At 39.8% G+C, this 22746-nt stretch overlaps 1 protein-coding gene across 1 annotated transcript in view; it reads right to left on the bottom strand.

Moving 5' to 3' along the window:
* WRN (WRN RecQ like helicase) overlaps positions 1-22746 on the bottom strand; it is a 139848-nt gene that overhangs the window by 99112 nt on the left and 17990 nt on the right. Inside the window, exons 3-9 of the mRNA XM_089670601.1 lie at positions 20836-20981; positions 17444-17592; positions 17044-17193; positions 13251-13323; positions 13054-13168; positions 11031-11379; positions 5109-5189 (exon numbers count right to left, since the gene is read on the bottom strand). Of these exons, the coding sequence (XP_089526727.1) occupies positions 5109-5189; positions 11031-11379; positions 13054-13168; positions 13251-13323; positions 17044-17193; positions 17444-17592; positions 20836-20981 (1063 nt within the window). The remainder of the gene's footprint in view (positions 1-5108; positions 5190-11030; positions 11380-13053; positions 13169-13250; positions 13324-17043; positions 17194-17443; positions 17593-20835; positions 20982-22746) is intronic.

Below are 22746 nucleotides of genomic sequence, written 5' to 3'. Positions count from 1 at the left end.
GTGGCTTTTCCTTTCCTTACTGCTGGATCAGGAAGTAAATAAACATTTCTTTTACAAGTGGGCTTTTTTTTTTTTTTAAGTGACTCTGCAGTGACTATCTCACTTTAATGAAAAACATTATTAGAGAACATAAGATACAAAACTGGCCTGGTTATAAAGAAATTTAGCAAAAATATCAATGAACAAAGACCTGTCAAGGAATTCTAATCGCCTAGAACAAACACTAGCATTTTTGTCTAGGTAAAATAGCAGTGAATAAATTGTCCCTTTTGCCAAAAATATTTATTTACGGTTGTTTTTTTTACTAGTTAAGGTTCTCTTTCATTCCTTTTATATTATACAGCAGATTATACTACAATTTACCTTTTAGTCTAACAGTGGTCTCCAAACTGTGGCCTGTGGGGTGGATGCGGCCCTTTGCTTGCCCTTATCCAGTCCCTGGGACACTATACTTTTCTATTATAATTGAGGCTCTATTCCCCCCCTCTGATACCAATAATGGGGCATAATTTCTTCCTCTGACACCAACAGTGGGGAACTATTCCTCTCACTGACTCCAATAATGGGGCACTTTTCTGGCCCTTAGTTTAGAAAGTTTGGAGATGCCTGGTCTAAAAAGACCCAGACTCTCTAAAACAACTTTTGTACCAACACACGCTGCTTAGGGGTTTGGGCCTTCCCAATTTTACAAAATATTACCAAGGTGCTCATGCAATATGGCAAATACCAGCAGGCTGAGAGACATACTGTAGATTGTTACCCACTATCCATTACAGATGTCTTCTATATGCACTTGAAAGCCAGGTCATAATTCTATAATCGTACCGAAGCACATTCCCTCAGCATCTGGGGTGACATAAAATACACTAGATTGATTTCCACGCATCTTATGCTACTGTCTTTTCTATACTTCCACTTTTCTCCTCAGATTATCTGAACTTCTTTGGAAAAGGGAAGAGATACAGCAGTACTATAATTTATAAAACCGTAATGGTAAGAGAATATCTTTATACAGTATATCTACAGATTAAACATTGAGTAAGCAGTACAGTTAACTAGACTTTTAGTTTTTATGAACTTTAATGTCCACAAGAACCTAATGCTCAGAGACTGATTTCTTTGCTTTACGCCTCTTTAACCTATAAATCGACCCCTGGCATATCCAGATTGAAGCCAGAAAATACAAAAATGAAACACGCCAAATGTCAAAAATGTACAATTCTAACTGCTCTCACATGTCTTTACAGTGTCAAAAACATGATTTATCCTGGTCATGATACACAAAAAGATCGAAAGCATACTAACTGATAGAATACTAAAATATGTCAAAATAAGCACACCTTAGGTAGGCAAGTTCCTACCTCCTGATTTTGACAAAAGTTGTTTGGAGCTTCAAAAATTTACTGCAGTTGAAGTATGATGGTGCCTCAACTAGCCATGCCCCTCCACTGCTTTCTCTTTTATCACACTATTCTTTCTTCCTTGTTCAGCCCCCAGCCCTCCTATATTACCCCACCACTGCTTTTCACCCCCTTCTCTAATAGTTACTAGTTTTTCACTGAACAACAGAGAAAAATAGTAACTCGTTTGCAAAAGAGATCTAGTAAAGCCTTTACTTTTTTGCATTCTGGGCAACATATTGTTTACTACTGTGGAAAAGTCTAATGTGTTTGCATGGTTTTAAAATTTAATAAGAATGAAGAAAAACAATTTTGCCTATTTATTTTTAAAATAAACATTTTAGAGAAAAAAAAAAGTTTGGATTTTTTTCCTGTACAGTCTATTTCTTGGAGTACATGACAGAACATTCGGCACTCCACATTTATAACTACTTGGGTTATACTGCCACTTTTAGGTCAACAGTCACTGACTTGAAAAAGGCAAGAGTTTACCTCCCAGGGATAACCCCTCCCAGCGCAGCTATGCATCAGTTTTCTGGCAAGCAATGAGAGGCAAAGGGGGAAGAAATCCTTGTGTACTGTAATACATTCCAAAAAAATTATTTTACAGGTAAACCAAAAAATCCTAATTTCTTAATCGTACATCACAGGACACTGGGTACTTCATATTCATTTCTACTTGGTATGATCCAAAGCTCTAAACACAAGGGGTGGGCAACAAAACAAAAAGGCCATTGTGCCCAAAACCCAAACCAGAAGAGAGGTAAACCCCACTACAAAGCGGTTTGCAAGACCTTTCACCCAAAACTGGTGTCCACAGAGCAGTGAACAGCCACCTAGAACTCAGTAAATGTGTGGAGAAGATCAGGTAATAACCTTAAAAACTTGAACAACAGAAGCTTGATGCTGAATCGCCGAGGAAGCAATGGCACGCTTGGTGGAATAGGCCTTAACATGGAAAGGAGGAACCTTTCCCATAATGCCACAGCCCTAAGAAGTACGCAGACAAATCCAACTAGAAATAGTGGATTGAGTGGCAGCCTGATCCTTGAAAGGTCTCCTAGATAAAACAAACAGGGACTCAAGACTGTTGAAACAAAGCTGTAGAATTCAGATAAATTAAAAACACCTAGGGCAAATAAAAAAAAAAAAAAAAATAAAAAAAAAAGAAGGACTAAGGCCTCAAATCCACCTTATCCAGGTGAAGAACAAGAAAAGGCTTCTTGTAGGAAAGTGCAGCCAAATCCAATACCCTGCAACCCAAAGTAATGGCACCCAAAATGATAACCTTGCGCATAAACAGCAATAAGGTAATTTCTTGGAGAGGCTCAAAAAGAGAGTCTGCAAAACAGAAGAGACCAAATGAAGGTCCACTGGAGACAAAGGGAACTGCACAGACAGAACAATCTGTATGACATTTTATACAAAGATTTTTTTTTTATTTACCAAGGAATGAGACATAATACGTCTTTGAAAAAGAATGGCCAAGACCAGGATCTTCCCCTTTATGGTACTTAAAGCTAGAGACATCTCTACACCAGACCCCGAAAAATCCAAAAACTAAACAAAAAAAAAAAAAAAAGGAGAGATCACATGGCTCATCTTCTAAACAATTTACAGTGTTTGCATACAACATTCTTCTTGGCCAAGCAGGTGCACACAGAATAACCTGGATACCCTCTAACTTTATCCTGCACAACAGGGGAGGAAGAAGCTGTAGCAGAGAGATGGCATAGATCAGAGAAAAGTAATCATAAGGAATCACCAGGGCATCCACTACAAACGCCTGAGGATCCCTTGTCCAGGACACAAACTCATCCAGTTAGTTGTTAAATCTGAATGTCAAGTGAACCGCATGCAGCGTCCCTCATCACAGAAAAATCTCTGAACACCACAAGGTGAAGGGCCCATTCTCTCAGATTCAGCATCCGATGGCTGAGAAAGTCCACCTTTCAATTTTCAACACTGGTATGAGACTGGACGAGAGGGCTGGAATCTGAAGTTCTGCCAGAGACAGGATTAAGTCTGCTTCTTCCTAAAAAGTGTGACTTGATGATAAATATATGCCACCGCACAAATGCACTCTGATGGGGAAACCATGAAGGTAGACAGGCCACTGTAGGGGAGTCAGCTCCAAGATGTCAATGGACAACTTCTGCTCCTCTGAAGACCACATTCTCTGAACCAAGAGTTTCTCCAGAACACCTCCTCAACCCAACATCCATCGACAAGACTTTCCAAGTTATCAGAAGGAAGGATCTCCTGAGATCCAGCATCTACTGCTGAGTGAATCAATTCAATGGTGAAGATAACTTCTCCGGGTGAGCCTAATCGTCACAAATCACATTCTACAAGTGAGGGTGCCTCAGAAAAGATTTAGATGCTTTGGCAGCCATCAGGATCTAAATTCACTGACTTTAGGAGAAGAAAACAACAGAACTGGTAGCTTCAAGTTAGTTTGCACCCTGCCCATCAGGAATCTCATTGTGATCTTCTGTGCGTGAGGCAGCCCTGGCCCCCGAGATTCCTCCTGAGAGGATTCGTCTACAGAAAATTCCCAATTCTCGATAGCTGTCCTCTTTCACATTCTGAAGATGTTCTGCCTATGCATCACCCCCCTACAAAAGGGGGGATGAAGAGGACTGATGTTTATGTCCAAAACCATTAAGCTGGTTCTGCAGACTAGAAATGACCAGAAAATTCTTGCCTTGACCAAAAAGACCTGGAGGATTTCTGAGACAGTGGAAGTACCAAAAATGTGGAGGGGTTAAGAGCTAATCTGACCCTTAGGGAAGCCATTAGAGGGAGAGGGTCCCCCCTACCTGATAGAGGGATTTTTGAGTCCACCCCATCGCCCCCCAACACCAACATGCCTGAGCAATGCCATGGGTTATTGAAGGTTCTCGGTAAGGGCTTCCCAGCTGAAAGTGGTGGTCCAAAACAAATACCAAAGTGGCAAGTCACTCCCAACACAAATGTCCCAATAATTGCTGTGCCTTGACACTGATGCACTGAAGGCATACTGCAGCTGTGCAGGGGCTGTGTCACAGTATGACAGGAGCACTGGAGCTGTATTTGTGCTGTAAAACAACCTGGTAGCCTCCAATGTGTTAACATGCCCGGGGAAATACAAAATGGCAGCTGCACAGACATGCAATGACATCAAGGACTTGCAACATTACAGGCAGTCCCAGCTCTTGTATGCAAGGTTTGGGTACAGTTGTCCTTGGCTGTTTGGCTACCGGAAAAGGATCCAGATAAAGCCCTTCCCTACCCCAGCAGTGGTATTCAGAACAAGCCATAAACATGGGATCAAGGACCACAAAAAGAAAATTTTGACATCTGTAGGCAAATCCATCACCTAAGGTTGCTAGCTAAAAACTAAGGCCTAGCTAAGCTGGGAGGGGTTATGCCTCGGTGTGAAATGTCAGCTATTTTTTGCCAGTATCCATTTACATAAATGTAGAAGCATAGCCCAAGTTCCCATGAATATGAACTGATCCTGTGTCCTATGATACATGATTAAGAAAAAACAAATTACACTGATTTAAAGCTAGGCAACATCTACACTTAATTTCATAAGTTATGTCTGTTTCACAATTGTTGTGGTGTTCCATATAACTGAATATAGTGTGATATGCAAGCATCACATACAAAGAAAAGATTTATTTTTTACCATAATTACAGATAACATATGAAAATATATACCTTGATCAATTCACTGTCAAACTCTTCATCACTCTCAATGACAGGTTTGTGCTGAATTTCATCATCAAAGTCTGTATATTCCTGTTGTGCAGTATACAGATTAACTTTACAGTTCACACGAAACAGTTCCAACAGAATATGTATGTGATTATTTAAGGTCATCAAAAGTAGAAGTACTGAATGATTTGTAAAGTAAAATAGACAAACAAGGGTTCAGTACTTTAAAGTGACCCTGTCATAATTGAGACAAAACTAAAAGTAGAATTATCTTTAAAAGAAGAGGCTCCTTACCTTTCCATCATGTGTGTTAAAATACCAACACCATGCTGCTGCTCAGCCATGGTAAGTATTCGACACTATGGGTGGACTGAATACCTGTTCTCAAAGATATTTTATTTGCACACCAAACTGGCTGTTGCAATCAACAGTGGGTGACATTATGCAACATTTGTCCTCTTAATGAAAAACCACTGTGGGGGGGTTCCTTCGTGAGGCAGAGTGACATCATGTTTGCGTGCAGCAGAGAACTATCTTACACAGACAGCAGTGTGGAATACATGTAGCAGCCAGGGGGCAGCATCTCTAAGGCATTTCAACACATGGGTCACTGGAAAGTTAAGTGTTGAGCCTCTTCAAGAAATCATTCTTTTTGTTTTGACCCTGTAGCAACAAGATCACTTTATGCAAAATCAGTGTGTCCATAAAGAACAAAGCAACAGGTCTGCTTAAAGCAGAACTTCAGTCTGTCACCCCTCAGATACCACCATTATTTTGCATGTGCAGTTGCATCCATGGTCTCTGCCTGGCCTTCAGATCCTAACGGAGCCGGCTGGCACATCTGTGCATGTGCAGGAAATTTTCTGTGCATGTGCAAATACATGGATGGTTTTGAACTCCCCTGGTAGCAGTCTTTGAGCATGCATAGGACACTTTGCATGTGTGTAGATGGCTGGGACCCGAGCCCTACAGCAAATCTGCACACGCGCCAGACCAGGGAGAAAGTTTCACCTAGGCAAGAAATGCAAAAGTGCTGATTTGCAGCACAAATAAAAGTACTTTAAAAAAATGAATAAATAATGTACAGTTGTAAGAAAGGGAGGGGGGAGGAGGAAGGGCAGAACAACATTTAGGGTGGAGGTCCACTTTAAATACACAGCCCACCATCAGTAGATATCTTTTCTTCACTCTCTCATTACTCTATTCAGCCACTGGGAGCAAGGAAAGAAATGTAAACCGAGATGAGCACCAACTTGCATCCTGTGACAACACTAAGACAATCACCAAGCACCAATGCGGTCACAAAAGAAGAGCAGAAGAAGAGTGATTCAACTACTTCTCCATATCAGAAAGTAATGAGTATTTTCTTCATTTTCAGTGGGTGAGTAAAGTGGTGGGAGAGAAAAGGAAAACTGAGTAAATAGTGCTGAGTCATCAGGCAGCACACCGGCTGCTTTGCCACACAAGGGCAAACTACACATTTGCTTCAATGCACTATTAAGTTTAATCTTTGAAATTTATACAAATTCATACTTCTTCCTGATGAACAGCACACCCAGACCAGAAGGGGTTTCTCTGCAAAAGTCTGACAGGCTACAGTCAGAGCTAGAGCTGATTGCAGAGTTATAGGTCGGACTCAACAATTGGTGTGTCAATTCTCTGCTGAGACCACTGCTCGAGGTTCCTATGTATCCCAGTCCGGTGGCTTACACTCTGGATGCAGGCTGGTAAGAGCCCTTTCTGGCTCAATGCATGCATTATAAGCCTAAATAAAATTTCAGTTTATGCTGACTAAATACATTTCAGGTAAATCAAAACAACGGGTGTGCAAAGTCTTTCAGCTCGTGTTCTTTAGAATGCATGCAGTATAAAGGAAGGAAACAACCCAAAGGGCCGCACACAATCACTATAGTAGAAGCAGTCTCAGCCCGGCTATGTCCAGTCCAGGAGATGCCCTGATGCGTTTCTCCATGCCCATGGTGCTTCGTCGCAGAGGTCCATGACTAAGCCTCGTAAGGTGAAATCTGTCGGGGGTGTGGCCTGCAGAGATTTGGGCTGATGCATCTTCTACTACAGTGACTGTCAAATCCTGATGGTGTGCAGCACTCTGAGCTGTTCCTTACTTTATACTGCATGCATGCTAAAGAACACAGGCTGAAAGACTTTGCATACTTTGTTTTGATGTACCTGGAATATATTTAGTCAACATAAACTGAAAGTTTATTTTGGCTTAAAAGGTATCTTGTTTAAGCAGCCTGGTTCAGAAAATGCCATTCCATCAAACTTTGAGCAGGTCATCATTCAAAATAAAGAACTTCACACCTGGGAAGCCTTGCTGCACAGGCCAATACCAGATATGACCAAGTGTGAAAAGAAACTATGCTAAAGATAATTATTGAGAGGTTATAAAATAAATAAAATTATCGTATCACCCAATATTTGGTCTCCATTCAGTAGCCAAAAAGGCATGCAAAAAGGAGGATTTGTGAAAAGAAATTCACAGAAAAGCGGCTACATTATGAACAGAATGTGACACTCAGAAAAATTTCCAAAAATTATGCTTTATTACACTTATAAATATGACATATGGGCAGTCGCCCTGGTTTTCCATCACCTCAGTATGAGACAATACACACAGACCTAAAACCATTAAAATAACACCAAGACCGGTCTAAATGCATGTGCAACAGAGAAAATGACTACAAGAGTCTAATGTCCCTGAGACACAGACACATAGGTGAACACTTCCCAAAGGAGGTGTATCCAAAAATTATACCATAGGTATACCATAATACATGTTATAATATTAGAATTCGGCTATAGCCATAATGGTTATATCCCAAATAGGGAATCCAAAAATTATGCTATGGATATGGATATCACATGTATGCAATTCAGCAAGCACAATATGCGTCAAGAGGAGAACAATATGCCACAGGCCTGTATGAAAAAAGACAAAAATGTCATATGTATAATGCAATACATTCCTCTTGACGCATATTGTGCTTGCTGAATTGCATACATGTGATATCCATATCCATAGCATAATTTTTGGATTCCCTATTTGGGATATAACCATTATGGCTATAGCCGAATTCTAATATTATAACACGTGTTATGGTATACCTATGGTATAATTTTTGGATACACCTCCTTTGGGAAGTGTTCACCTATGTGTCTGTGTCTCAGGGACATTAGACTCTTGTAGTCATTTTCTCTGTTGCACATGCATTTAGACCGGTCTTGGTGTTATTTTAATGGTTTTAGGTCTGTGTGTATTGTCTCATACTGAGGTGATGGTAAACCAGGGCGACTGCCCATATGTCATATTTATAAGTGTAATAAAGCATAATTTTTGGAAATTTTTCTGAGTGTCACATTCTGTTCATAATGTAGCCGCTTTTCTGTGAATTTCTTTTCACAAATCCTCCTTTTTGCGTGAAAAGAAACTATGCCTGCAAGAGAAACAAATGAGAAAAAAAAAAAATCACAGCTATAATAAATGATACTCATACTGAGCATCTCAAAATCTGGACCCCTAGTTTGGACTATAACAGTCAACTGAACTTGGATCACTATAAAACGTGTGTGTGTGTGTGTGTGTGTGTGTGTGTGTGTGTGTGTGTGTGTGTGTGTGTGTGTGTGTGTGTGTGTGTAAGAAAAAGTATGTGAACCCCTTGGGATTACGTGGAGTTTTGCATGAATTGGGCATAAAATGTGCTCTGAACGTCATCTAAGTCACAACAATAGAAGAACACCGTCTGCTGAACATAATACTACACAAACATTAGATGTTGCCATGGTTTAATTGCACATAACATGCAAACATTCACAGTGCAGGGAGGAAAAAGTATGTGAGGCCCTAGCTTAATGACAGCTCCCAGAGCTAATTGGAGCCAGGAGTGAGCCAACCTTGACTCCACTCAGTGTGATATTGGACGTGTTGCTGACAGCTGCCCTGCCCTTAAAAGACACACACCTGTTTTGGGTTACTGGTTTCAAGAAACATGTCTGATGTGAACCATGCCTCGCAGAAAAGAGCTCTCAGAAGACCTACGATCAAGAATTGTTGACTTGCATGAAGCTGGAAAGGGTTACAAAAGTATCTCCAAAAGCCTTGATGTTCATGTGTCCACGGTAAGACAGACTGTCTACAAATGGAGAAAGTTTAGCACTGTTGCTACTCTCCATAGGCGTGGTCGTCCTGTAAAAATGACTGCAAGAGCACAGCGCAGAATGCTGCATGAGGAAAAGAAGAATCCCAGAGTGTCAGCTAAAGATCTACAGAAATCTCTGGCACATGCTAACATTTTTGTTGACACATCTACAATAAGGAAAACATTAAACAAAGAATGGAGTACATGGGAGGACACCACGGAGGAAGCCATTGCTGTCCAAAAAGAATATTGCAGCACGTTTGAAGTTTGCAAAAGAGCACCTGGATGTTCCACAGCACTACTGGCAAAATATACTGTGGACAGACGAAACCAAGATTGAGTTGTTTGGGAAGAACACACAACACTATGTGTGGAGAAAAAAAGGCACAGCACACCAACATCAAAACCTCATCCCCACTGTAAAACATGGCGGAGGGAGCATCATGGTTTGGGGCTGCTTTGCTGCCTCAGGGCAGGGACGGATTGTTGTCATTGATGGGAAAATGAATTCCAGAGTTTATCAAGACATTTTGCAGGAAAACGTACGACCATCTGTCCGCCAACTGAAGCTCCGCAGAGGATGCGTGATGCAACAGGACAATGAACCAAAGCATACAAGTAATTCAACAAAACAATGGCAACAGCACAGAATACGCCTTCTGGAGTGGCCCAGTCAGAGTCCTGACCTCAACCCGATTGAAATGCTGTGGCATGACCTTAAGAGAGCGATTCACACCAGACATCCCAAGAATATTGCTACACTGAAACAGTTTTGTGAAGAGGAGTGGTCCAAAATTACTCCAGGTCATTGTGCAGGTCTGATCTGCAACTACATAAAACGTTTCGTTGAGGTTATTGTTGCCAAAGGAGGGTCAACCAGTTATTAAGTCCAAAGGTTCACATACTTTTTCCTCCCTGCACTGTAAATGTTTACATGTTATGTGCAATGAAACCATGGCAACATCTAATGTTTGTGTAGTATTATGTTCAGCAGACTGTGTTCTTCTATTGTTGTGACTTAGATGACGTTCAGAGCACATTTTATGCCCAATTCATGTAAAACTCCACGTAATCCCAAGGGGTTCCCATACTTTTTCTTGCAACTGTATCTCTCTCTCTCTATATATCTATTTATCTATCTATATATCTCTTTACTCAGGCCCTGAAATTTGTCCAGGACTCATAGAACCCCTTCCCTCTGCCTTCCTTACCTCAGTATCCCTGTTCCTTCCTCTCTTACCCCTCCTTCGCTTCCTGTCTTGGTTGGCACAGTTTTTCCTCGTACCACTCATTCTCCTTTCCTGTCTCCTAATCTTCTTGCTTTCTTTTTAACACCTTCTCTGGACATAGCATAGCATTCTGATGGACTATTTCTCTCTCCGCACTTAACAAGCTATTAGATCTCTTCAAGAAAGGCATACACTGTATGTGTGCCCGTTATAAGCGTATTCAGTTTTCTAACAGCTCATGGTTTCTGCACACTGTTTGTTTTGAGCTGGACCGGATATCCAGCACCTTACTTGTACTGTAACAATCCTGTATTTTGTGCTCTTTTTGAGACTGTACCCTTTGATTTTTTTACATTTTGTATTGTACAGCATTGCTTTTTAGAAAATCCAATAAACACTTTATGAAAAAGTATTTATTCTATTTAAGCAATTTGTCAATTTAGTGCCAATGTCTGGATCTGTCATGTTCTGTGATACAAATACAGATCTTAACTGTAATGAGGGGTATCCTTTAAATATATTTAATGTTTAAAGCTCACCTCCATAGATTCATCGTCTTTCTTGCTTTGGATTTCCCCCATGGCTTCCATCAGTTGAAGTTCCTCTTCAGTTATTCCTAAAGTCATCCCAAAATCTTGATCCAAGTTCTGCTTAAAATGGGCATCATTTTCTTCAATAGATCTATTGTTTGTTTCTTCTGTGCAGTCATCATCTTTACTAATTGAGTGGATTTCACTTTTAGACACACAGGTTCCACCTTTGTTACTACCCTCTGGTGAGCCTTTACAAACGAATTCTTCAGAGTCCTCCTGCGCCTTCGAAGCTTCAAAAAGTATACTTCTGACATCTTTCAGACCCTCAGAAAGCTTTGCAAGAATATCTGCAGCTCTGTGAAATTATTTTTTTATGGGTTTAGAGAAGTGGCATTTCTGTTGCTCATACTGTATCTTGCTACAAGTAGTGATCAGAAAAGAAAAGTGGTAAACAGTCCCACCAGTAAATTTCATTGCATTAAGGCTCCTTTCGCAGAGGCAACCAAGGTGCACTAAAAACAGTTATGCCAAACCTTAATTCTACCCACTGCACTCAGATGCATGTGCCGTAACCCCCCCCCCCCCCCCCCTTCCAGGTGAAGCCTTGCAGCACCAGCATTTTTAACTTTGCAGAGTGGCTAAATAAATTTCACGGCATGGTAACAACAGGTGGCTGAACCATGGCTTCACCACCCCCCAACCTCCCATCTAAACTCTACCTTTGCAACCACATGGGGCTGTACACATGCTGCGGCTGCAATGCCTTGCAGCAATTTTAACTGAGCTTGCAGAGAATGATAGGTAGCACCACTTGTCAAACACACCCTTTAAAGGTCAATAGAAGCACAACTGAACCGCCCTGCCGAATTAAAAAAATAAATAAAAAGCCCGATGAAAATCTACAGCAGATTGTTTTTTAGAGAATGGTAAACATTGCTGCCTGTGCAGAAGAGCTCTTTGTTTAACAGACAGCATCACCTGTTAAAACTTGCCCATTGCGATTAATGAAAGCTCACGGTATTGCAATACAATATTCCCATTCCCTGAAAAGTGTGATCCACCACAGATTTCTTTTCAGTGGGCGGTAGACACTTCCACCCAAGTGAAAGGGCCCTAACACTTTAAATAAAACCTACACTGTTAAGCTGGGTACACACTGTTCGACAATTGGCCGGTTCAGCAGGAGTCCCCCTGCCAGAATACAATAGCACAGGGGGAGATTGCCGTACCAACATAATTTATGTTGGTACTGTGATCTGTCAGGTTTTTTTGTTCAACCCACTGGGTTGAACAAAAAAAAAAAATCTTGCAGTGTGTATGGGGCTTTACTTTTAACACATTTAAATATAAACAATACAACTTTAAAATAAATGACACAAGCAATAGTGTAAATGAACACATAATGGCTTGGGTACTATGGTCCCTTTGTAATCAAAAATTATTATAGATATCCCTGTGGCATGCAATTTTACAATGAAACCCACAGGTTACAAGTTTGCTATGACGGCTGAAATGCAGGCAAGTTGCGATATCAAAGTCCGAAATTACTAGACAGTAAATAGTCTGCAAACAAGCTGCAGTCAGGGAAAGCAGTGTTCAAGCAAAGTCGCAAACAATACAGTCTAATCTGAAAGGCAAGCTGTACACAGAATGGCAGCAGAATGTCAACACTCCTGTCAAAGAATCAGGTGAGCATTTTTTGCTCAAGCATTTCTCTAGTGCACCAAGTAAAATTTAGGTTTTGATGCCTGCCTACGCTGTTGCTTACAGTGACACAAGACATGGACTATGTGCAAATCAGTGTGCAATCATTTAGTAATCACAAAGTCCTCAACAAATGTGACGTGCTAGAATATAAATGGCTACCAACACTAGTGGTCACATATACTGTATTATCATGAGCCTACATAAAGATTTAAACTGTACTTCCTTTCTAATAACAAACTAGCATAGGACCTGTTCCATCACCTCATATTTGCATTACAATAGATCAGGATTTACAGTAAGGTAATGTTACACAAATAATTACCTTGATGCCTTTCCACACATTTCAAGATCATATGGCACTTGATCCACTAAATCAAGGCACTCCTGTGACAGAGCTTTGAGCTCATCCTTCATCTCAAGTGAAGCTGCACTATATTCTGCAATACACATAGTAGTCATAAGAGTACATATAAAATTTATGCGAAATCATATTTTTAATGAATGCCTAAAGAAAGTTACCTGCACTGACATGGAACAGATCCCTCTCTCTCTCGTCCATGGTATCTAATTTTTGGTAAATTAGAAGACTAGCCTGAAAAGTAAACAAGCATCTCAAACTTCATGTAAGACTTCAAGTTTTACTTGAACAGCTGTCATTTTAGGCCTGAGGATTAGTTTGAAAACCCCCAAACATTATTTGATGAAAGCAAAGGCCCTGGAGAATAAAAAAGGTAGTTCCAATCTTTTTTCATACAATATTAATGCAGTGGTTTATCAAGTGCAAATATTCAGTAAAAAATATTGAGAGCATAAAAATGCAATATATGTATTAACCAATTTTACACAATGAGGTTTTGTTGAGTAAATACCCAACATGTTAAGTTTTAAAAATTACACAAGCCCGTGAAACATGATGCACTTCAGAACTCAATTTTCCATAGGTAAAGCTTTAAAAGTCCCTACAGACCATCAGTTTAGACTTAACTTCGAATAATGCCCCTATAAATATTGCTATAACTCTGGAACTTGCAGCAATACATAACGTGTATCACAATTAACAATTTTACATGTAGGCACACCTGGCACGTGTTTGAATTTGCGTATATGTGTGGTTCTTAAATTTTTTTGGGGAGGTTAAGTGCTTAGGCAATAGCCAAAATCAGAAGTTATGTAATGCATGTCACTTCCATGTTAATTTTTGATCATCATCCACCCCTCTCTATCAGGCAGGTTGGACAGCGGACCCCAAGAAAACATGGCAGAGGGAAACTATAAGGAAAAAAGTGCACTACCGGGGCCAATGGAACTGATCAGGCGGCTGTACAGTCACCTGATTACTTCCACCTAACAAGCGACAGATGGCTTGCCAGATTTACATGCACAGATTTACATGCACTACAGCAACCAGGAGTGTGTGCAAAACCTCCTGCTGCTAACATATATCATATGTTGGTGGCAGCAAAAGGATTTAATAAAACTACAAATCTACTGAAGAAGGCTTGAAGCCTTTTTATAGGATTTATTAAAAAAAAAAAAAAAAAACATGGTAAAAATAATTATGCCTATTGTAGTCCTAAAAGGCTGTGCAAACTATAACGGCTCATGTACACGGGGCGCTTGGAAAACTCTTCTGAATGATGGAAATGGACTGCTGGAAAACATAGGTTAAAAACCGTCAGTTTAGCTGCATTTGCATACCGCATTTATGTGCATTTAGAAGCTTTTTTAAAAGATAACCTCAGGAGACCCTCCCAAATGCCCAGAATGCACTGAAAAATAGTAAAAAAATTAACTATTTCAAACATATTGAGAGGAATAGAGAGAGCAGAAGCAGAGAGGGCAGTATGTATTGAGATTACCTGTCTTTTCTGGTTGTATTCACTATGGATCCCATCATGAGCATAATGCAGAACGTTCTACCATTTTTTCCTTCACGCGAAACCTGGAACTGACTGCCCTGGTGTACTGGGTCCATTTGAATACATGGAAAACGCTTTGCATGCATTTCTGATGATGAAAAAAGGCTCTGGACAACATCCAGACATGGAACAGTTAAAAAACGCTGATAAACCGCAAACGCTTATAAACGCGGTTAACCGCATTTATACACGTTTACAAGCGCTCGGCGTTTGAAACGCCGGTAAAATCTACTCCTGAACGCAAGTTTGGTGTGTTCAAAAAAACAACTGTAAACGCAACTGCCTGTAAACGACTATGTGTACATGTACACATAGGAAAACATTAGGGAGAGTTCAGGGGCTTCTGAAAAAAACGCTGAACAGCTCCTGAACGTCAGTTTAGGAGCTGCAGTGTACATGAGCCCCAACAATGGACTTCTCATACTTGGTCCTTTTTGGCCTGTTAAATATATTTTTGAAAGCACTTAGATTGAGAAGTAGAAAAAAATATTTGTTGATCCTGCCAAAAATCTAGTCCACTGATAACTTCTTGTCCTCTATTTTTGTCCTGTACTTTTATCAGTTAAATAATTCCCTGCGAGAAAAGGCGAAAGGGAAGTGTTTGTAGACTGAATCAAGAGAGCCCAGGATGACAACATTGCTTCTACATACTGTAGAATCAGTGCGGAGAGTGTGCACTGTTAGACTAGGACAGGAAGTATGTCACTACTAGGTGCACGAGCTGAAAAAAAAAAAAAGTAACCAAAAAAACTGCTGCAGCCACCACATCGGGTAGCGTTAGTATAATGTAAGTTCAACAAAAATTGTGGCTTTTGGGTTTAGATACTCCTTCTGGTTCTAGATAAGAATGTGTACCTGAGCATTTTCCTAGTTCTGAGACCCGGCTGTCAACTGACATCCCCAAATTCCCCCTAGAGATTTGTTTTCTATAGTTTAAATAAGCTTTAATGACTTCTGTAGACTCATCATTTATGTTGTCATTTCTTTGGAGCAATTATTCACTATATTGGTATAACCTGCTAGTTTGGGTACATTGCTCAAAATTAAATAGAAATGCTGAGTGGAAATTAAAACCAATCAATGAGCTATCAATGCATTCACATTGAAACTATGCTCAATTTACATTATGTAGATTTTTCTGTATTCCACTGAATCCAAAGTACACACAGACTATGTCTTTTGTGAAAACTGTGTGATATTTAATCCTCTATCTTTTCTTCCAACACCACTAATCACATTTAAACTGCCAAATCAGAGTAAACTTGGCTGCACTACTGGAAGAATAGGTACTAACCCCCCTTTTCTGGCTAGAGATGCATATTAATCACCTGCCGCCCACTGACAGCACATTCACTCCAGAGGCAGAAGCCCACGCCCCCTGGGGTGAACAGCAGCAAGATCTAGTGACCAGGGATCTTGTTCCCTGGTACCCTCCTGCATGTCAGCGGCCAGGGTATCATGTGATCGTTAAGACTAATCATAGTGCTCACATGATAATATGTATGCAAAAAGGTCATGAATGGCTTTCATTCATGAACAGCTTGCTAACTGTTATGATGCAGTCACTGGCCCATAGCTATCACATGGTACCTGGCACCCTGTACCATGTGACTCACAGCATGTCAACAGTAAGCAAGCTGTCATGAATGGAAAGCAATTCATGACAATTAACTATTGCTTATAACAGTGATCATCACTGTTATAAGCAAAAACAGTGTGTGGGAAAAAAAAGCCCCTGATAACCCCTCCAGAGTATTAGTGTCACTACGGTCACAGTGAACTACTCTAATAAATGTATGTGTATATATTATAGCAAAAAAAGAAAAAAAATATTTTTTTACATACTGCAGTCAGTATCTCTAATTACTGCTACTCCAGTCATAAAAAATAATGTGAACAATGAAATAATTTTTCATTTTTCAAACAATTCTGACAAGAATTCTGACAAAAATTACAACTTCAAAAAACTCACCATGTCTCTTACTAAATAGGTTGGGCTGTCTACTTTCCAAAAAGGGGGGGTATTTGTACTGTCTTGGAATTTAAAGGCCTCAAGAAAGGAGATGCTGTCAGTACATCACTGAGCAATTGGAAGTTAAAGGATAAGTTCACCTTTGTACAAAAACAATAAATGCACATTTTTTTGTAGGTAACAAAATGTGCATTTATTATTTTTGTCTGCAGGAGCCTGTAAAGCATTGGATCAGCAACCAGCATATATATTCCCAAAGGTAAACTTATCCTTTAAAGTAGCACAGTGCTGAATAGCAAAAAAAATGCCCTGGTCATGAAGAGGGTAAAACCTTTTGGATGTCAAGTGGTTAATTAATTTACAGACATTATTTCACTTTATATATCCATTAATAAAACAATTCACTGGTAATGTAACTTACATAAGCATCTGAGGCAGCATAGAGTCTCTGCTCATCAGTTAGAGGAAATTTGTCCCAGCTGCTACAACGGACCGAGTTATCCTTCAGAAGCTGCTTGCTAAAGAGGTGTTTAACTAAGCCATTCAAACTCCACTTTTCTTTACATTTAAGCTGCACAACCGGAAAAAAATGAATACACGTTTATCACTGTTTCGTTGTACGATCACAGATTTCATAAAATAATCAAATAATGTACTGTAATTTTGTAAATAACATTTCTTTAAAAGATAACCTGATTTCAGATATCTTGCACCCCTTTTAAGGGATAAGCTTACCTTTATAAAAAAACAAACAAAAAAAAAAAACAGGAAAGACAGGAAAGCCAATTTTATAAGAATAAAAAAAATGTTGCACAACATACTTTTTCATTGGCCACATCAGTAAGCTCAATAAATCCCTTCAACTTCACATCAGTGTCACTCAGTAGTTTCCATTGATCCCCTTCAATCCCCACGCCAACTTTTTTTATAGACTCATCTTCAAGCAGCCTCTTCAGACCTTTAGGAAAACCTGTGCAGAGTAAACTGTTATAAACTTGATCATAGATTTCTCAGTTAACATCATTCAGAAACAAGAAGAACTAAGATACATATTAAAGTATATGTGAATCCTTACCTTATAAAACCCATTCTGTTTAACATAGAAATGAAAGGCAAAACACGTGTGCATGTGCGTGTGTCTTTATAAATAACTTTTTAATACGTGATAATATAATCTCTTTTCTCAGCTGCAAAGGGGGCTTAGAGAGGCGGGGTTGGAGACAGCAGGGGGTATCAGCAGGAGGCAGAGAATCAACAATACACTGATCTTCCCAGTGAATAGCTGTGCAGGGGGGCATATCAGCACAAGTCTTGGCCTTTAGAGGACAGTCAGGCTATTCTCCCAGCACAGCCAGAAAACTGACCATGCTGGGATGGATGTGCTCTCAAGTCTACTATGATCAGTTTGAAATAGAAAAGCAGGGGGGCTGGCAGGATCACCAGGTATTTCACACAAAGAAAGCAATGCAAAGACAACAGAAAACTTTTTAAAACAAGTATATGATACAACAGACACTTATCGGGAACATGAAATGTTGCAGTAATATACACGTTAAACTTTTTCAACATATGTAATGGTATTACCTCCAATGCACCACTTAAACATCTTATGCTCAACAGTGTACAGTACATATGGGTAACAAGTTAAACATGGCGTTTTCACCACATGTTAGGGATGGAAGACACTTTCAAGCAAACTTATAAATTAAAAAATTGCCAAGTTCACTTTCTGTTCATCTGGAAAATGCTAGATGATTGGCTGTAACGTTGACCCGGTATTATTTTAATACACTGAATCATTAATCAAGAATCAATATACAGATAGGGAATTCTGACATTTCTCCAGCATTTCTAATCTGCATATTCTTCTGAGTCAGTGAGTGAAAAAAGTTTAGTAAAAAGTCTAACTGTTCATATAATTAGCATTTTCAGAAAGCGGTTAACAATGGCAACCCCTGTACTCCTTTTATGACATTGTTACTTGAAATAAACTAAATCAAACAAACTGCTGCATGTATAAAATGCAGACACCATTCTTGTAGCTGCCTCCAAGTCTCTGCCTTTAGTATGAAATGCTGGCCCATTCTTCAAAAACTTTCAGGTAGTTTCAAGCTTGCCCACCACCACCTGTCCCTACATCTCGAACAGCCTAGCACTATAAAGGGCTGCCTAATGAGACATAAGAAAAGTGAAAGAGGCAGGAAACGATTAGGAAGCCTCATCGCTACCAGCAAGTGTTTTCAGGTTCATCATTAGGATGAAACAGCAGGGGCTAAAAGCTGCCTGTCTATGCAGTTTGTTTTAAAGGCTGCATTCACCTTGCGCCCGCCCACTCCGGCTGTCAGAGCAGCACCTTGCCATTGGGCTACGGGTGGGTGACATCAAGTTACGGCTGCACGCTCGGAGCTGGTTTGTCCTGTGGGGCTCAATGTAGAGGTGTGCGGGGCAGGAAGAGGAGAGACAGAAGCGCTTGCCGGAGATGGCCCGGAGTTAACAAGACATACTGCAGAACACCATGCCTCACTTTCCCACGGCCCTGAATGCAATTAATCCGCAGAATCCCATGTGACATCAAGCTGTAGAGCAGCTCCAGAAACCAGAGGAGAGATATCCTTTCCAGGCTGTACATCCATTCCTGCTTAAAAGGGGACCTCTGGTTGATTTCATCTTACATATTGTACTGCGTATTTTAAATGCGCATCTGGTGAGTGTGCATTTTTAACATATTCCCTGCACTTCACCAAATGGAATAATTGTCACATGGAACATATCTTCACCTAAGCACAGGATTTTATCTTATGAGCACAGGATTTCCACTTAGCATCAATTAAGGACAATATTACACTCAAACTGGACTTTTATTTAATATATTTATTTTACCCATTGCATATTGTCATATCAAATATCACTTCGCATATACGCACTTGGCACTTTAATATTTACATTTTATCATTTACAATAATATTGGATGTTTTCTAAGCGCTGCACTTTTTTTCTGATTACCTTTACACAAAAAAAAAAAAATTAAATGCACAGATTTTTGCAGTAAAAAAAGCGCATTTAATATTTTTACCTGCAGGAGCCTGGAAAACATTTCGCCAGCAATCATAAGATCACAGGTGCAATGTGGGCTCCTGCAGACAAGTTCCCCGGCTTTTAGAAGTGCCTCTGTACAGGCTTTTTGAAAGCCAGAGGACATGTCAGTGGCTCAACAATGCCCCACAGTCCATTGAAACTACAAGTCTGTCTGCCAACTTTTTAATTCACAGGAATCAGTGAATGAATTACACAGCTGTGTGAGTGAAGCCCTGCATAGCTGCGCTGTTTTTAAAAAGTGGCCATGAGAGAGGGAAGAAAAAACCCTGTCTGTTCTCACAATGGATAGGGGGACGGGGGAAGGCATGTTCCATCCTAAATACATGTGGAACAAGAAGCTAATAGCAATACCCAGGTCTAAGGAATGGGGCGGCTGACACTCCGATCCCTACAGAAAAAAGCAATGACAGAGTGGTAACCCTGTCAGAAAGACAAGCAAATAATAAACTGCTTTTTGGCTACACATTCTGCAAATCTGACTATAGATCCACCATCCCCTCCCTCCTAGATTGTAAGCTCGAAAGAGCAGGGCCCTCGATCCCCTCATGTTTTGCATTGTATTGGTACTGTTCTGTCACATGTTCTGTCCCCCTTTGTAATGTACAGCGCTGAGCGAACTATTGGCGCTTTATAAATACTGAATAATAATAATAATAGATCGACTGCCTGTGGTCATTAAAGTATCCTGTCAAAAAAGTGAGAAGCCTCCAACAGCCACTAGCTGCCTCCTGGATAACATTACGCTCTAGTGGTGGTGAAGTCACTAATAGTGAAACTGAATAGGTTTAGCTTACCTGTCCTAAATAAGTGTGCAACCAAAAAGCCAGAGAACATCAGCTTTTATCTGTAGACTCTTACAAAGGTGTTTTGCTACACAATAGCCTTAGTAATTGGAGCTATGAAGCATAGTGCTAAAATGACTGCATATGTCAGTAATTTGTTGTAATTTCCACCTTCAAAACAACATGAAAGCAGCTATTACAGGTTCACACTTTTACCAAGTATGAGAACATACAAAGAGTAATCTGTTCAGTCTCAGTTCCAACCCATTTAGTGTTCAAAACAAGAAAAGATTAATTGGGACTTATACAGTAAGGTAATTTAAAGTACAGTATACCTGTCATGGATGAAACATGAAATAAGTAGCATTCCGACTCTGAAAGACAGATTTGAATAAGTGAAACTTTTCCAGTTTTCCCTTTAATGTAAACAGGAGGCCATTCAATGTCAAACCCAATTGCTGCTCCTTCTGAAAGTTTCTCTCTAAAAAAAAAAAAAAAAAAAAAAGCAAAAAAAACAAAAAACAAAATGCAAGAAAATAAATTTAAAACATGGTAAAATAATTTGGTTATGTTTTCTCTAACAATGTTCTAAGTGACAACTGACATGTTTGAAGAAACACTGATCAAGATTTGGAGGGGGAAATGGAATTTCCAGGACAAAGCTTATTCTGGCACTTTTTGCTTATATGTAACGATCAGGTTTTTTTGCTAGAAAATCCCCAAACAATATACAGTTAGGTCCATATATATGTGGACACAGGCACAATTTTAGTTTTTTTTTCTTCAGGTATTTACAAAAACATATTGGAGGAATGGTTTAGGAATTACAGCTCTTAAGAGTAGCCATCCACCCTTTTTCAAGGGACCAAAAGTAATTGGACAATTGAATCAAAAGCGGTTTCATGGCCAGGTGTGGGCTACTCCTTTGTTATTTCCTTATCAATTAAGCAGGTAAAAGGTCTGGAGTTGATCCTAAGTGTGATATTTGCATTTGGAATCTGTTGCTGTGAACCTACATCATGCATTCAAAGTAGCTGTCCATGCAAGTGAAACAGGCCACTGTAAGGCTTCAAAAATTAAACAAATCCATCAGAGAGATAGCAGCAACATTAGGAGTGGCCAAATCAACAGTTTGGTACATTCTGAGGAAAGAAGAACGCACAGGTGAGCTCAGCAACATAAAAAGGCATGGACGTCCACAGAAGACAACAGTGGTGGATGATCGCACTCTCTATGGTAAAGAAAAACCCATTCACAACATCCAGACAAGTGAAGGACATTCTCCAGGAGGTGGGCAAGTCTACAATCAAGAGAAGACTTCACGAGAGCAAATACAGAGGGTTCACCACAAGGTGCAAACCATTCATAAGCCTGAAGAATAAAAAAGCCAGATTAGTCTTTGCCTAAAAACATCTAAAAAAGCCAGACCAGTTCTGGAAAAGCATTTTTTGGACGGGTGAAACGAAGATTAATCTGTACCAGAATGTTGGGGAGAAAAAAGTGTGGAGAAGGCTTGAAACAGATCCAAAGCACACAACGTTATCTGTAAAACTTGGTGGATGCAGTGTGATGACCTGGGCATGCATGGCTTCCAGTGGCACTGGGTCATTGGTGTTTATTGATGGCATGACAGAAGACAGAAGCAACCGGATGAATTCTTCAGTGTTTAGAGATATGCTGTCAGCCCAGATTCAGCCAAATGCAGCAAAGTTGATCGGATGGCATTTCACAGTACAGATAGACAATGATCCAAAACACACTGCAAAAGCAATCCTGGAGCTTTGGAAGGAAAAGAAGTGGAATATTCTGCAATGACCAAATCAATCACCTGATCTCAACCCAATTGAGCAGCATTTCACTTGCTGAAGGCAAAACTAAAGCAGAAAACCCACAAAAGAACAACTGAAGACAGCTGCAGTTAGAGCCTGGCAAATTATTAGAAAGGAGGAAACCCAGTCTTTGGTAATGTCCATGGGTTCCAGACTTCAGGCAGTCATTGCCAATAAAGGATTCTCAACAAAATATTAAAAATGAACATTTTATTTATGATTATATGCATTTGGCCAATTACATTTGAGCACCTGAAAATGGAGGGACTGTGTATAACAATGTTTGAAGTTCCTAAAATTTGTATTTGATATTATGTTCACCCCCTTGAATTAAAGCTGAAAGTTCAAATTCATATGAATTGTTTCATTTTAATTTATTCTGGTGGCATACAGAGCCAAAAGTATGAAAATTGTGCC

This window comes from Staurois parvus, unplaced genomic scaffold (assembly GCF_062004578.1).
Source record: "Staurois parvus isolate SC_StPar_1 unplaced genomic scaffold, SC_StPar_1.0 ptg000091l, whole genome shotgun sequence".
Classification (NCBI taxonomy): domain Eukaryota; kingdom Metazoa; phylum Chordata; class Amphibia; order Anura; family Ranidae; genus Staurois; species Staurois parvus.
The sequence above is the reverse complement of the archived record's forward strand: the minus strand, read 5'-3'. Positions and strand labels throughout refer to the sequence as shown.